Source organism: Bos javanicus, chromosome X, assembly GCF_032452875.1.
Source record: "Bos javanicus breed banteng chromosome X, ARS-OSU_banteng_1.0, whole genome shotgun sequence".
In the NCBI taxonomy this organism is placed as follows: domain Eukaryota; kingdom Metazoa; phylum Chordata; class Mammalia; order Artiodactyla; family Bovidae; genus Bos; species Bos javanicus.
The window spans coordinates 14,511,608-14,524,040 of record NC_083897.1 but is presented as its reverse complement, the minus strand read 5'-3'; the positions used below and the strand labels follow the sequence as shown (position 1 = coordinate 14,524,040).

General features: G+C 39.3%; 1 protein-coding gene across 13 annotated transcripts in view; it reads left to right on the top strand.

Annotated features, from left to right (window-relative positions):
* The window catches only part of ENOX2 (ecto-NOX disulfide-thiol exchanger 2), a 289,405-nt gene that overhangs the window by 241,609 nt on the left and 35,363 nt on the right, over positions 1-12,433 (top strand). For all 13 annotated transcript variants that reach the window (XM_061408061.1, XM_061408058.1, XM_061408059.1 and 10 more), the window contains 2 exons: positions 61-167; positions 8,771-8,885. In XM_061408061.1, coding sequence (XP_061264045.1) covers positions 61-167; positions 8,771-8,885 — 222 coding nt within the window. The remainder of the gene's footprint in view (positions 1-60; positions 168-8,770; positions 8,886-12,433) is intronic.

Sequence of the window (12,433 nt, the reverse complement as noted above, 5' to 3'; positions counted from 1 at the left end):
TCGCTTTTGCCATCCCTGGGTGATACTCTGGCTGATTCAACTGTTGATCTGACGCTGCAGTTGAGCAGATAGTAGCCGTCTACCATTCCGCCTCCAAACAAAAGGCTTGGGACCACTTCACAAAAGCCCAGCGTAAAAACATCAGCGTTTGGTGCAAACAAGCTGAGGTTAGTAACTTTTTACTCTGGTAGCCCCTCAGGGGGACAGTTTCTTTCTTTAACAAGTTATTGATTTGGAGTTTAGCTAGAATTAAATAGTGCCAAGCTCCCCTGGCCACAACAAGCCCCTAATGAAATACCGAGACAAGTTCTGTAGCCTGTCGCTGTGTCCTGACCGCCTGCTGCCAAAAGGTAATAAATGTGCACGTGTTGTCTTGAATGCATTCTTCTGGATGGAAACCTTAGTAGTGAAAATGTAGCTGCAATAATTAAAAGTTTACTTCTCTAAGCTAGCTAGTCTTGGGTACAACAATAATTACTGACCTGTGTGTCTAGTGGTAGTGATATTAGGGCTGTCTTACATTTATTAGAGCATCTTGACAATTAAAGCTAAAAGCTGCCTGGTGGTACATTGGAGCACTGAAATTTCTGAGCTTCTTTTATCAAACCTGCTCAGCCATCATTATAGGTGGCAGCTTTAAAGGTAACAGAGGACTCTGATTTCAAATTAAGATGGACACACACCTCTCTGCTTGTGCTCAGGTGACATTTTTAGTGTAACACTAGAATGTATCTGATGGGATTAGGTTTTGATTCTAAATCCAAGATTAAAAACTGAGATGGGAGGTTTGTTTACACTGATATGCCTTTGGAATGGTGTGACATAGGCCTCGAGTTCTACTTTTCCTACCAGTAGCTTCCTTACCCAGTCAGCCCTGATGCCTTCAATCTATGTATGCAGCAGCTTTTTCAACTTTGTTTCTGAGTCCTGTTTGCCAGTCTAGTTGCATTCCCATTGTATCTATCAATGTAGGTTGTCATATTCCTTAATATTTAAATAGCATTTGTAGGGAATTTACATATTATAAATATAATAATGGGCTTCCCTTGTGGCTCAGCTGGTAAAGAATCTGCCTGCAATGCAGGAGACCTGGGTTCAATCCCTGGGTTGGGAAGATGCCCTGGAGAAGGGAAAGTCTACCCACTCCAGTATACTGGCCTGGAGAATTCCATGGACTGTATAGTTTATGGTGTCACAAAGAGTTGGACCCAACTGAGTGACTTTCACTCACTCACTCACTACATATTATAAAACACTTTCACACTGGTTATCTCACCTACATGAGCCTCCCAGTAAATGTGGTGCAGTGGAAAGAACCCGGAACTTGGAATTGACGTGAATTCAAATCTCAACTCTGACTTATTATAGCTGCGTGATTTTGAGCAAGTTGGTCAGCCTTTCTTAGTCCCTATTTCTTCATCTGGATTCAATGAGATGAACTATATAAATGAGAAATAGTATTATTTCAGTTGATCATTAACAACTCCATAAGGAATAATAAGTAAGTGGAGTTTTACATGTGAGAAAACTGAGACGTGAAAATGTTAAGTGATGTACACAAAATGACATAGTTAGTAAGTGGTCAATTCAGGACTGGACATTCTTCACTCTGTGTTCTGGTATAAACTGCCTGGTGGTCTTGAGCCAGTCATTTAGTCTTTGTGAACCTCAGTTTCCTAACCTATCAAATGAAGATAATAATCTATCCCTTCTGTCCTTCATGAGAATACATGACATAGTCTGTGTGGCAACAATTTGAGAACCATGAAGAGCATTTAGAGGAAGATAAACCCACTCCTATTCATAAACTGACAGTCTGAGCCATCAGTTCTGGCTCAGCCAAGAGATCAGGGAGTCACTGCAGAGAAATCCTTGACAATATCAGCCCAGTAGAGGGTTCAGTTCAGTTCAGTCGCAGTTCAGTTCAGCTGTCTACAGTTTCAGCTCAGTCTAAAATTTCTGAGCTTCTTTTATCAAACCTGCTCAGCCATCATTATAGGTGGCAGCTTTAAAGGTAACAGAGGACTCTGATTTCAAATTAAGATGGACACACACCTCTCTGCTTGTGCTCAAGTGACACGACTTGTGCTCAGTCGTGTCCAACTCTTTGTGACCCCATGAATCGCAGCACGGCAGGCCTCCCTGTCCATCACCATCTCCTGGAGTTCGCTCAAACTCACGTCCATCGAGTTGGTGATGCCATCCAGCCATCTCATCCTCTGTCGTCCCCTTCTCCTCCTGCCCCCAATCCCTCCCAGCATCAGAGTCTTTTCCAATGAGTCAACTCTTCCCGTGAGGTGTCCAAAGTACTGGAGTTTCAGCTTTAGCATCATTCCTTCCAAAGAATACCCAGGGCTAAAGTTATACAAATCCAGAAAGTTTGTAATTGTTTAAAAATGATAATTAGGGTCAAAAAAGGAAGTGATTGTCTTACTGTAGCACAAAATGGTTTTAGAATGCTAGAGCTACCTCATGTTGTGGAGCCCAACAAACAAAATTCAACATTTCAATTCAAATGTGTACTGAACACATTCTCTGTCTCAGGTAGTATGACAGGCAATGCAGAATAAGGTGGTCTTTGTCCTCAGTGAGCTAAAAAGTTTTTAAAAAGTGATCAAGGGGAGGGTTGGAGTTTAGCACCTAAATTTCAAGTAGACAAAATCTTTGGTTGAAATAATTCATAAAAATAAAAATTGAGAGAAAAATGCTCAGTATGTCTTCCCGTTGCAGAAAAGCCATACTAGTCTCTACCTTCCCTTCGAAACACATACCTGCGTATCCTTTTTAGGGGTTGGAACAGGCTGTCTGAAGTGCCCCGCCCATTACAGAAAACCCTACCCTATACACTATTTCCTTTTTCATAGGAGTGGCGCCTCTTGTTGGAGCACTGACTCACCTAGCCCACAACCCTTTCGTAAACAAATTTGCAAAAATGGTCTCCATTAATACTATTCATCAAGGCTCTCTGTAGTTATAGCAAGCCCACATATCTGGTGGCTATATGCATGCATGCATGTGCAGTCTCTCAGTCATGTCTGACTCTTTGTGACCCCATGAACCATAGCCCGCCAGGCTCCTCTGTCCATGGAATTTTCCAGATAAGAATATTGGAGTGGGTTGCCATTTCCTTCTCCAGGGGATCTTCCTGACTAAGGGATTGAACCCTCATCTCTTATGTTTCCTGCATTGGCAGGCAGAATCTTTACCACTGAACCACCTGGGAAGCCCCTGGTGGCCATATGCTTGACTTTAGTTACCTCTTCAATAAACTGAGCTATGCTAGTGAGCTGGCCACTTCTCTGGGGCTGTGGAGAGCTGAGAGTTACACACCCTGTCACCTAGTATTGCAGCAGAGCTTGCTTAACACAGTGATAAGGACACGGCCAGCATGACTTACTACATGTTTGGTGACGTGCCTTGTAGACTTTGTAAAAACCTAGAAAAATGCTTCCTGCCTGTTGGATTGGACTAAATTAAGGTCTACCTTGAATACTGCAATCTTTATAAGTAAAACTACTGACAGTGGAACATAGCTCATGGCCTTGCTCTAGCATTGTATTCCCTAAACCTAAAAGATTTCTTCTGCTTTATATTGGTGCCTTTTTAAATCATGGCATTAAATTTGTTTTCACCTCTGTGTACTTTCACTTGATGACAGGCAATGCTGAGGACTAGAAGGCAGTATCCTGTAGAAAGTGACAGAACTGTCCTCTTAAATCAGGGCTGCCTCTTAGAACCCCACAGAGAATCAGAGCATCTCAGTGACTTAATCAACTAAACTGGCTTTTTCTTAATGTAGGCATCAAAGCTACAACTCCTAAGCTAGGGGTTTCATCAAGGTAGAAGAGTCTGAACCTTTTCTACCAGTTGCCTTGGGGAATAAACCAGCGGGTGACCTCCTCATGTCACAGAGTGCCTGTTCTTTGTCTCATTGTCATCCTCCTTCCAGCAGCCAACACTGTCTCACTCTAGTGAGAGAAGGTACAGAGTAAGAAGAAAAAGTCCCCACTTTCAGGGAGCTAAGGCACTCACTCTGGCAGCATCTACCAGGCAGACTAGTTTGATAATGAGTCTTTTTCATTGGTTTACTTTCCTGATTTATGTGTGTGAGGCTTCTGCTGATATAATTTGAAAAGGTAATAAAATAAGAGAAGGCTGAAGTCCCTCCCCTTAATAAAAGTTAGCATCTTCAGTGACTTTACTGACAGTTCTGAGTGTTGTGGGAACCCTTTTTCTATGAAATCATTGAAAACCTGTGTATTTCTCTTACTGGGATCTTGGCCTACATTACAAGTTGGGTGGTATTAATATATAAGAAGCTAGAGCCATAGTGGTAGGCACTGGAAGATACTCACTTGCATTCTCCCTGATGTGAGATTTTATATCACTGGACCAGAGAAAAGGGACATGGTGATTACATACTATTAATAGCATCCTCGTGAAGTGAAATACTGTGATTGCTAAAATCATTCCAAACTCTGAAGACCTGGTTGCAGATAAATGTTCAAGTCATCTGCATACCCTCGTTTTAGGACCCATTTGCACTAACACTAGCTTTTGCTTTCAGCTATCAAACCACATACCAACAAAATTTGGATCAACCAAATTTGTATTTCCATTATGTAGCATACAATAGACATTGATTAAGAGCCTGTGTTTGTGCTTTGGTTGATTGGCTTGAACGATATCTCAGAATCAAATTTCTACATATGCATAGGAGTTATCTCCCTCTCATCTGCCCTTTTGCCACTACTATTAATGTTCAAAGTCTGGGTAAGTACAATTTTGTAATGCAATTCATAAGGAACTTTGCTTTTCTTATAGTTACATTCCTGTCAAAAAACATGAGTAAGATGAATTTAAGTCCACATAAATTTCTTAGAAACTATATAGTTAGATAATTAATGTTCACTGATTTATGATTTGCCTACTTTATGATAAATCAAAAATTTCAGCTGGTACCAAGATGATTCTTTTCATGCATTTTCCTCTGTCTAGGGTTTTTGTTTTATTCTATGTTGAAAATGCTTTGTCCTCCGTTGTGGAGCAGTATGTGAATATCTAAGCTCCACAAAAAGTTACCACATGGAGAAGGAAATGGCAACCCACTCCAGGATTCTTGCCTGGAAAATTCCATGGACAGAGGAGCCTGGTGGGCTACAGTCCATGGGGTCACAAAGAGTTGGCCACAGTTGAGCGACTGAGCACAGAATAGACTCAAAAGCATCATAATGCATTTTGAAAAGTCACTAACAGTTCACTGTTTAAATAAAAATATCGCAGGTCTACTATGGGCAACGAAGTGGTGTAAAAACCTTAGGAGGGCTGTCTTACCTTTTTTGATGTACTCTATCAGTGATGTGACCCAGTCGATTTCATTTACAAATTTTGTAAATTTCATTTACAAATGAAAATTTCTGGAAAATGTTTTTGCATGCCATTGCCACTCATTTGTGCTTCCCTGGTGGCTCAGATGGTAAAGAATCTGCCTGCAATGCAGGAAATCTGGATTTGATACCCTGGGTAGGGAAGATCCCCTGGAGAAGGGAATGGTGAACCACTCCAGTATTCTTGCCTGGAGAATTCCATGGACAGAGGAGCCTGGTGGGCTACAATCCATGGTGTCGCAAAGAGTCGGGCATGACTGAGCAACTTTCACTCACTAGAAGAAGTGTAAATTCCTTGGATTGGCCACTCATTTGGCTTCAGTGATCCAACAGTCAGGATGGGAAAAGGGGCAAATCTAAGAGACAGCTATTTCTCTTGCTGCCTACACTTCAGTGACTCAAAGTCCTCCTGCTGCCTGCTCCTGTGTCCACACTAGGTAGAGTGCCTTCCTTAGGTAAATGCCACCCTTCAGTTCTTCACTCTGAAGGTATTCGTTAGGGCTTGATTCCAAAAGTAGAGCTTTTTTGATCTATCAGAGAATATAGAAAGTAGGCATCTTAGATATCAAGTACTTTAATGGTAAGGTTTTCAAAGTATTAAAATCTCATTTACTTTACTTACAGGTGGTGTCATTTACTGAATGCTGTCCCTATGTTTACTGTCGTCTGGTGCCCTATAACTGCTATTGTTCTCTTTGCTTATTTATATTTATAGAAAAGTAATGATATGGGCCTTAGTTTCTGTGTAGCTAAGAAGGATTGGCTAGTGGTTAGAGGGTGGTACGCTTCACCACTTTGCCTGTCTGGCTGAATATCTATCTGAGAGCAAGCTTCTCCTTAGTTTTTCTTCCCCTTTCATTATCAGCTTAAGGAACTGGTAATTCTTGTTTTTGAAGTATTTTGAGGCATTGAGGTAAAATTTGCCCTTAGGTCCATTATTTTTCTAGGGATTTTTTGAAGTTGGGAAAGATCTCTAGATAAGCTGTATCACTTAGTTATTGAACAGTTTATACTTCTAAGAAGAGATTACACTTTCTTGCCCAGCTGTAAGCAGAAAAGATGCTTTGCAGATGCTGAGCAGCTGCAGGGCATGTTTTAGCTATCAGTTAGGTCTTCCAGCCCTGGGACATTGCCCTAGAAAGAGTACAATTTAGTCTTCAGAGAAGCACAATAACTTCCCCAGAGTTAGACAACTTGTCTGTGAATTGAAAGTTAATCTCTGCTTATACCCTCTGACAGTCTACATTTTTGTTAGGCACCTAGGAGAGCCATGACTTTTCCTGATGAAGTAAGTTGTACAATATTCGAATTTGCCAGTGTCAAACCTCATTGTGATCACCTTTCCAGTAACAGCTCTTTGATAACTGAAATCCAGCCTCCTGAGATAGAATGAATTCTTAGAAATGAGCAATTCCGTTACTGTTCTCTGTGCAATGAGTTTGAATAAGACATAGTAAATCTCTCTCTTGACACAATCCTCTAAAGTTCATTTTTTCTCAAGCAAGTCATTATTTTCTTCTATTTTAAGTAATGCCCCTGCAGCACATGGAAGATCCTGTGTTAATATTTCTATTTTTTTCTGTTTTTTTTTTTCCCCATTACTTCTTAGCTATTAGTGATAATACTGAATAGCTCACTTTTTAATAGGTCCTTTTATTTATATTTAGTGTAAACTTACCTTGATATAGAAATGTTTTCCTGATAAAAGGAATGAAAAGGGAGAAAGGAGAATATTAGTTGAAGTAGTGATTAACTGTAGCATTAATTATTAAGAAATCCATTTGAAATATTTATAATCTCCCTAAATGGAGGCAATTTTCACCAGACAGCTTTGGACATTTCCTGTATTATGGCCCAACTGGGGCTAACCTAGGCAAAGATTTCTCAGCTTAGTGTAGAGGAGCCCCTGACAGGCATCAAGTGGCCTCTAAATGATTGCAAGCTGTTCAAAAATAGAGTTCTCACACATGAATTTTTTGAAAAAGTGACTTTTCCAATATTATCTCAATCATCCATTGTTATTCATACCAGATCTGTTTACATCCGGTAGCACGTCCCTTCAGCCTGAAGAACTTTCTTCAACTTTTCTTCTAGTGCAAGTCTTTGAGTGACAAATACATTTACATTTGTCTGAAAATATATTAAATGTCATCTCTATTCTTTAAAAAATCTTTCTCTGAATGTAGAATTCTGAATAAATAGATATTTTTTATTTCTTCTTGCACTTTGCACTTTTAAGACTTGTTTCCCTAACTTCTGGCTTTTACTGTTTCTGAAAGAAAGTTCTTGCAGGTATGTCCATTAATTAAGGGTTTTACCTGCTGATTGTGAATATTTTGCTTTTAAGTCTTTGGATTCTCTTATATTCTTTTATAGATTGTTGATTTTATTTTCTTTTGTTTTAGTGGTCAATTTACTTCATTGAATATAAACTAGAAATTGTCTGTCTTTGATGGCAACTCAAATCTCAGCTGAGTTTTTCGCCTTAGCTGTGTAGTTTGGAATCTGCTGTGTGCTTTCATGGTTCAGGGATCATGAAGAATTTGAACAGTTTTTATACACAGAATTCGGATTCCTCTCTCTTTGGCTGACTACTTTCTGGGATCCCATCCTTACTTTGCAGTGGCTGTCGAGTGGTGCCCTGAACTCTCTCTATTTTAGGATATAAAGCCCGTGGATTTTCTGTTTAGAAGTTAGCCACCCTGTGAGGTTCTAGCTGTAGTCTGCTCTCAAAGTACAAGTCCCTTTAAAACTGGAAGACCCACATCCTTCTTCCAAGAGTCAACTCTTCTTCAGAATGTACCTGCTTTTGTTCATCCTCTAGTGCCATCAAGTAGTTAGGGAATTGGTTTGGTTTTTTGTTGTTGTTATTATCCAGGGAAGGGTTGATCTGGTAGGAGTTCAGTCCTAACAGCTCATTTGTCACTCTAAACTACTAAACCTGCAAATGTTTGATTAAAAGTTGTGTTGAGTAAGAGTATAAGGGGAGAGGAAAGAGGATGGAAGGCAGTGAAATCAAAGGATTTGACATGGGAAGGTGAACATGGCAGAACCTTTAGGGAAGTCCAGAAATCCATGTGAGTAAGAGATGGAAGGTGTTTCGCGGTCAATAGTACTGTCTAAAATGGGAGGGATACAAGAATCGTCTGCTGCTAGAGCTCTGGTTATAGAAGGAGAGCCTATGCAGGGCAGAGTGCACAAAGTTTGCTTTGTCTATTGAGACTGTCCTCAGCCTCAACATGCCCCTTTGCCTCTGCCTTAAGACCACTCTGAAGTGTTGTTACCCATTTAAAAAGACCCCACTTTCCCTTGTCCTTAATTCTGTTTATTTCCTCAACATTTTCAAGGCTTTCCCACCTAAAAAGCATGCCTTTTAACCTTAGGAAATTCGCAACATACATAATGATGAATTAATGGGAATCAGGCGAGAAGAAGAAATGGAGATGTCTGATGATGAAATAGAAGAAACAACAGAAACAAAAGAAACTGAAGAATCAGGTAAAGAAAATTCTGCTTTGCTTTATTTAACTAACACCTACTGAAAGGGATGATGCTTTAAAACAACTGGTAAGGTATGGGCACAAACCCATCAGACTGGAACCAGCTAAAAACAATCTGTGAGGCCATATAAGTACACACTGGCTGAATGTCAACTATGTGGCTACAGGACTTTTTGTAGTCTTAATTTACCCCCATTTTCCAGCATTAAAAGTAAACTTTTTATCCTAGGAGCACTGGGTATTTAGGCATCTTTGTTCTATATTTGACCTGGATTTATATGTTCTACAGTAGAAACCATAAGATGGTTTACATATAAATAGCCAAACTTTTAGGAAAAATAATTAGATATCTACATCACTTATACTTTACACCAAAATTAATAACAAATGGATTGAAGATTCAAATGACAAAATCTATATGTAGCAAAAGAAACTTTGGAAAATGTAGGAGTTGGTTATATAATTTGGGTTGAAGATCTCCAAAGATAGAAATCATAAAAGATATTTTTGATAAATGTATCTGCATAAAATTAAATATTTCTGTTTAAAACTCACAGAGTTAAAGAAAAAATCTGCAAACTAAACAGAAATATCTATAATGTATGAGTCTGCCTATCCACTGCTTTCCATTGTGGTTACTTGGAGGCTTATCAGAAACCAAACAAGGGTCTACAAACAGCTGTCTGGGTAAAGGTTTTTGCTTTTACCTAATCTAGTCAGGCCCTCACTGCAAGGTGATGGCCATGGTATAAGTCCCCAGAGGAACTCAAATGGCAAACCCGGTGAACAGTATAGCAAGAGCACCCTTCAATTTCATAACAAACCGTCTTGGAGGGGGGATTGCTATGGGAGAAACTAAAATCTCAGCTAAAAGACCAGTGTCTTCAGGTAGACCATTCTAGATAATCTTAGCACTCTGTAGAAACAGTAGACAGGACACTGGACTAAAGTTAGAGCACAGGGAGTTCTAATCCCAGCTCTGCCTATCTTGACCTAGGAAGGACTTCTCAGTGAGCCTCAGCTTCCATGTTTATAAGAAATACATTATAAAAAACATCTTAATATAGATTTTGTAATGGTTAAGTGAATTCCTTCATTCCTTTATTAGCCATTACATTCCAAGAACTGTGCTAGACATTGGAGATATGGTAGTATACCGCCCCTACTATGTGTATGTCTGTGTGTCTGTGTGAGAGACAGAAAACAGATAGATTACAATGCAAATTAGAATTTATTGGTGTTTGCATATTGAAGTGAGCAGCTTTAGCCACTTGCGCGATCCCAGAATCTTCACTTGTTAGGAAAAAAAAATCAACATTCAGACTGTTTTTAAAGCATTCATTAGCTGTTACATCTGAATCTCCTTTATTTTTGCCATATGTTAGATCCCTAAACATATGAGTGTCCATGTATATTAAATAAACCCTTCACAATCAGTGGATAAGTAACATTTTCAGAACAGGGAACTAATAACTGCAAACACATACTATAAACTTATAGCCAGAATAAACTGAAAAATGTAATAATAATTGAACTATTCAAATGATCTAAGTGTTTAACTGAGATATTTTATAGCTGATTAATCTTTGACTTGTAGGATTGCCTCTACCTCAATGTGTGTAGTATTGTATACAGTGTTAATCCACTGTTACCCTGAAATGAATGCAGCCATAAGTTTGAGCATCCAATTGATAAATTGCTGAGTTTGAGGAGTTATTTGGGGAAGAGAGGGGTATATGGGAGATTCAGATTGAATGTACTTACTAGGGTTATATAATTGCATTTTGCTCTATATCTCTTTTGAGTTAAAAGCTGTATTGGCTACTGCACAGAATCTTATTCGTTTAGAGACTGGAAACTCCCTGACAGATCATCTTATAGCTATTTTCCTTCCTGTTCCACATGCCAGGATGCTGCTTTGTCAAATAAAGCTATCTACAATAGACTTAATGGAGCTTACCAAATAGCTTTTCTCCCAGAAGGTTTCAATTCATTTTAATTCAAGGACTTTTGTGCATTTTTCTTCCCCTCGATCGTATCTAATTTTGTTATCACATGTCTATAGTACTCAACTGCAGAAATCCTGCTCAGTAAGAGCCAATGAGCAGGGCCTCCATTTTTATCTCAATCAGCTGCATGTTTTAGTTATTGCTTGGCTCCAATTAAAAGCTTAAACAACTAGATCTCAAAGGCTTTTTTCCTCCCTCTCCATGCTACCAAACTTGAATTTCAGGAGCCTATAGCACGCTTTTAGTTATATTTATTTCCCAATGAAAGTATGAGTCAAAGCTAGCAGTCTGTTACCTTTGCTTGAAGTGCCGTGAAATTTCTATTCTGTGAGATTCTCTATGCTAGCTAACCTCTATTTGTGATTCAGAACTGGAAATATTCTTGCCATGGAAGAAAGGACTGCTGTGCTCAGAGCAATGTGTTGAAGAGGGAGAATCACATCAAAGCAAATCATAATAGTGTGAAACTATTTCATTCTATTGTTAGCCATGATGGAAAGTACATGTACTCAGTAAACATAATAGCTATTCCCTTTCAGAATGTATCTTCTGCCTTCTTCACTTAAACTGCTGGTTTTCAGATTTGGGGTGTGTGTGTGGGTGTGTATATATATATATGTATATATATATATACACACCCACACATACATATATAAATCATTGGGCAACCTTTTAAAATTCAGACTTCTGGGCTGCAGAGTCTGATTCAATAGGTCTGTAATAGAGTTTGGGAATCTAAATTTTATCAAGCATCCTGAATGATTTCTATGATCATGGTCCAGGAAGTTCATTCAGAAAACATTGACTTAGACTAATTCTCCATGTTCTAGCCAAAGTTTTCTCTTCAGTTGGCATCCAATCTCCTTCCTTTTCTCCTCCTCCTGCTGCTGCTGCTGCTAAGTTGCTTCAGTCATGTCCGACTCTATGCAACCCCACAGACAGCCTCCTACCAGGCTCCTCTGTCCCTGGGATTCTCCAGGCAAGAACACTGGAGTGGGTTGCCATTTCCTTCTCCAATGCATGAAAGTGAAAAGTGAAAGTGAAGTCGCTCAGTCTTGTCCGACTCTTAGCAACCCTGTGGACTGCAGCCTACCAGGCTCCTCCATCCATCCCATTATTCTCACTTTAGGAGTTGATCATTTAATTAACAAGCATTATGTCATAAAAGCTGATAGGTATAAAGATGTAATATATGTAAATACACATAAAATGTAAGAAATACCACTTGGTGCTGACCTGGAAGATACTGATTAGAATGCAGCAAGGGCAAGAGATATTAGTGTGGGCCAGAGTAGTCGCCATCAGTGAAAATTGATTAAGGCCTTGAAAGTGAACAAGTTTGGATGAAAGGCAAAAAAAGTAAAAACGCATCTTGATGCAGAGAGGGAAAAGGCAAAGGAGTAGAGCTTAAAGAGGGAAATAAAGATGATATGTAATAAGGGTATAAACGATTGAGTGGGCAAGATGGGTCTAAACCATGGGGGACCATGAATGCCAAGCTTAGTATAGTAGGCAATGTCACTATAAGCATGTCTCT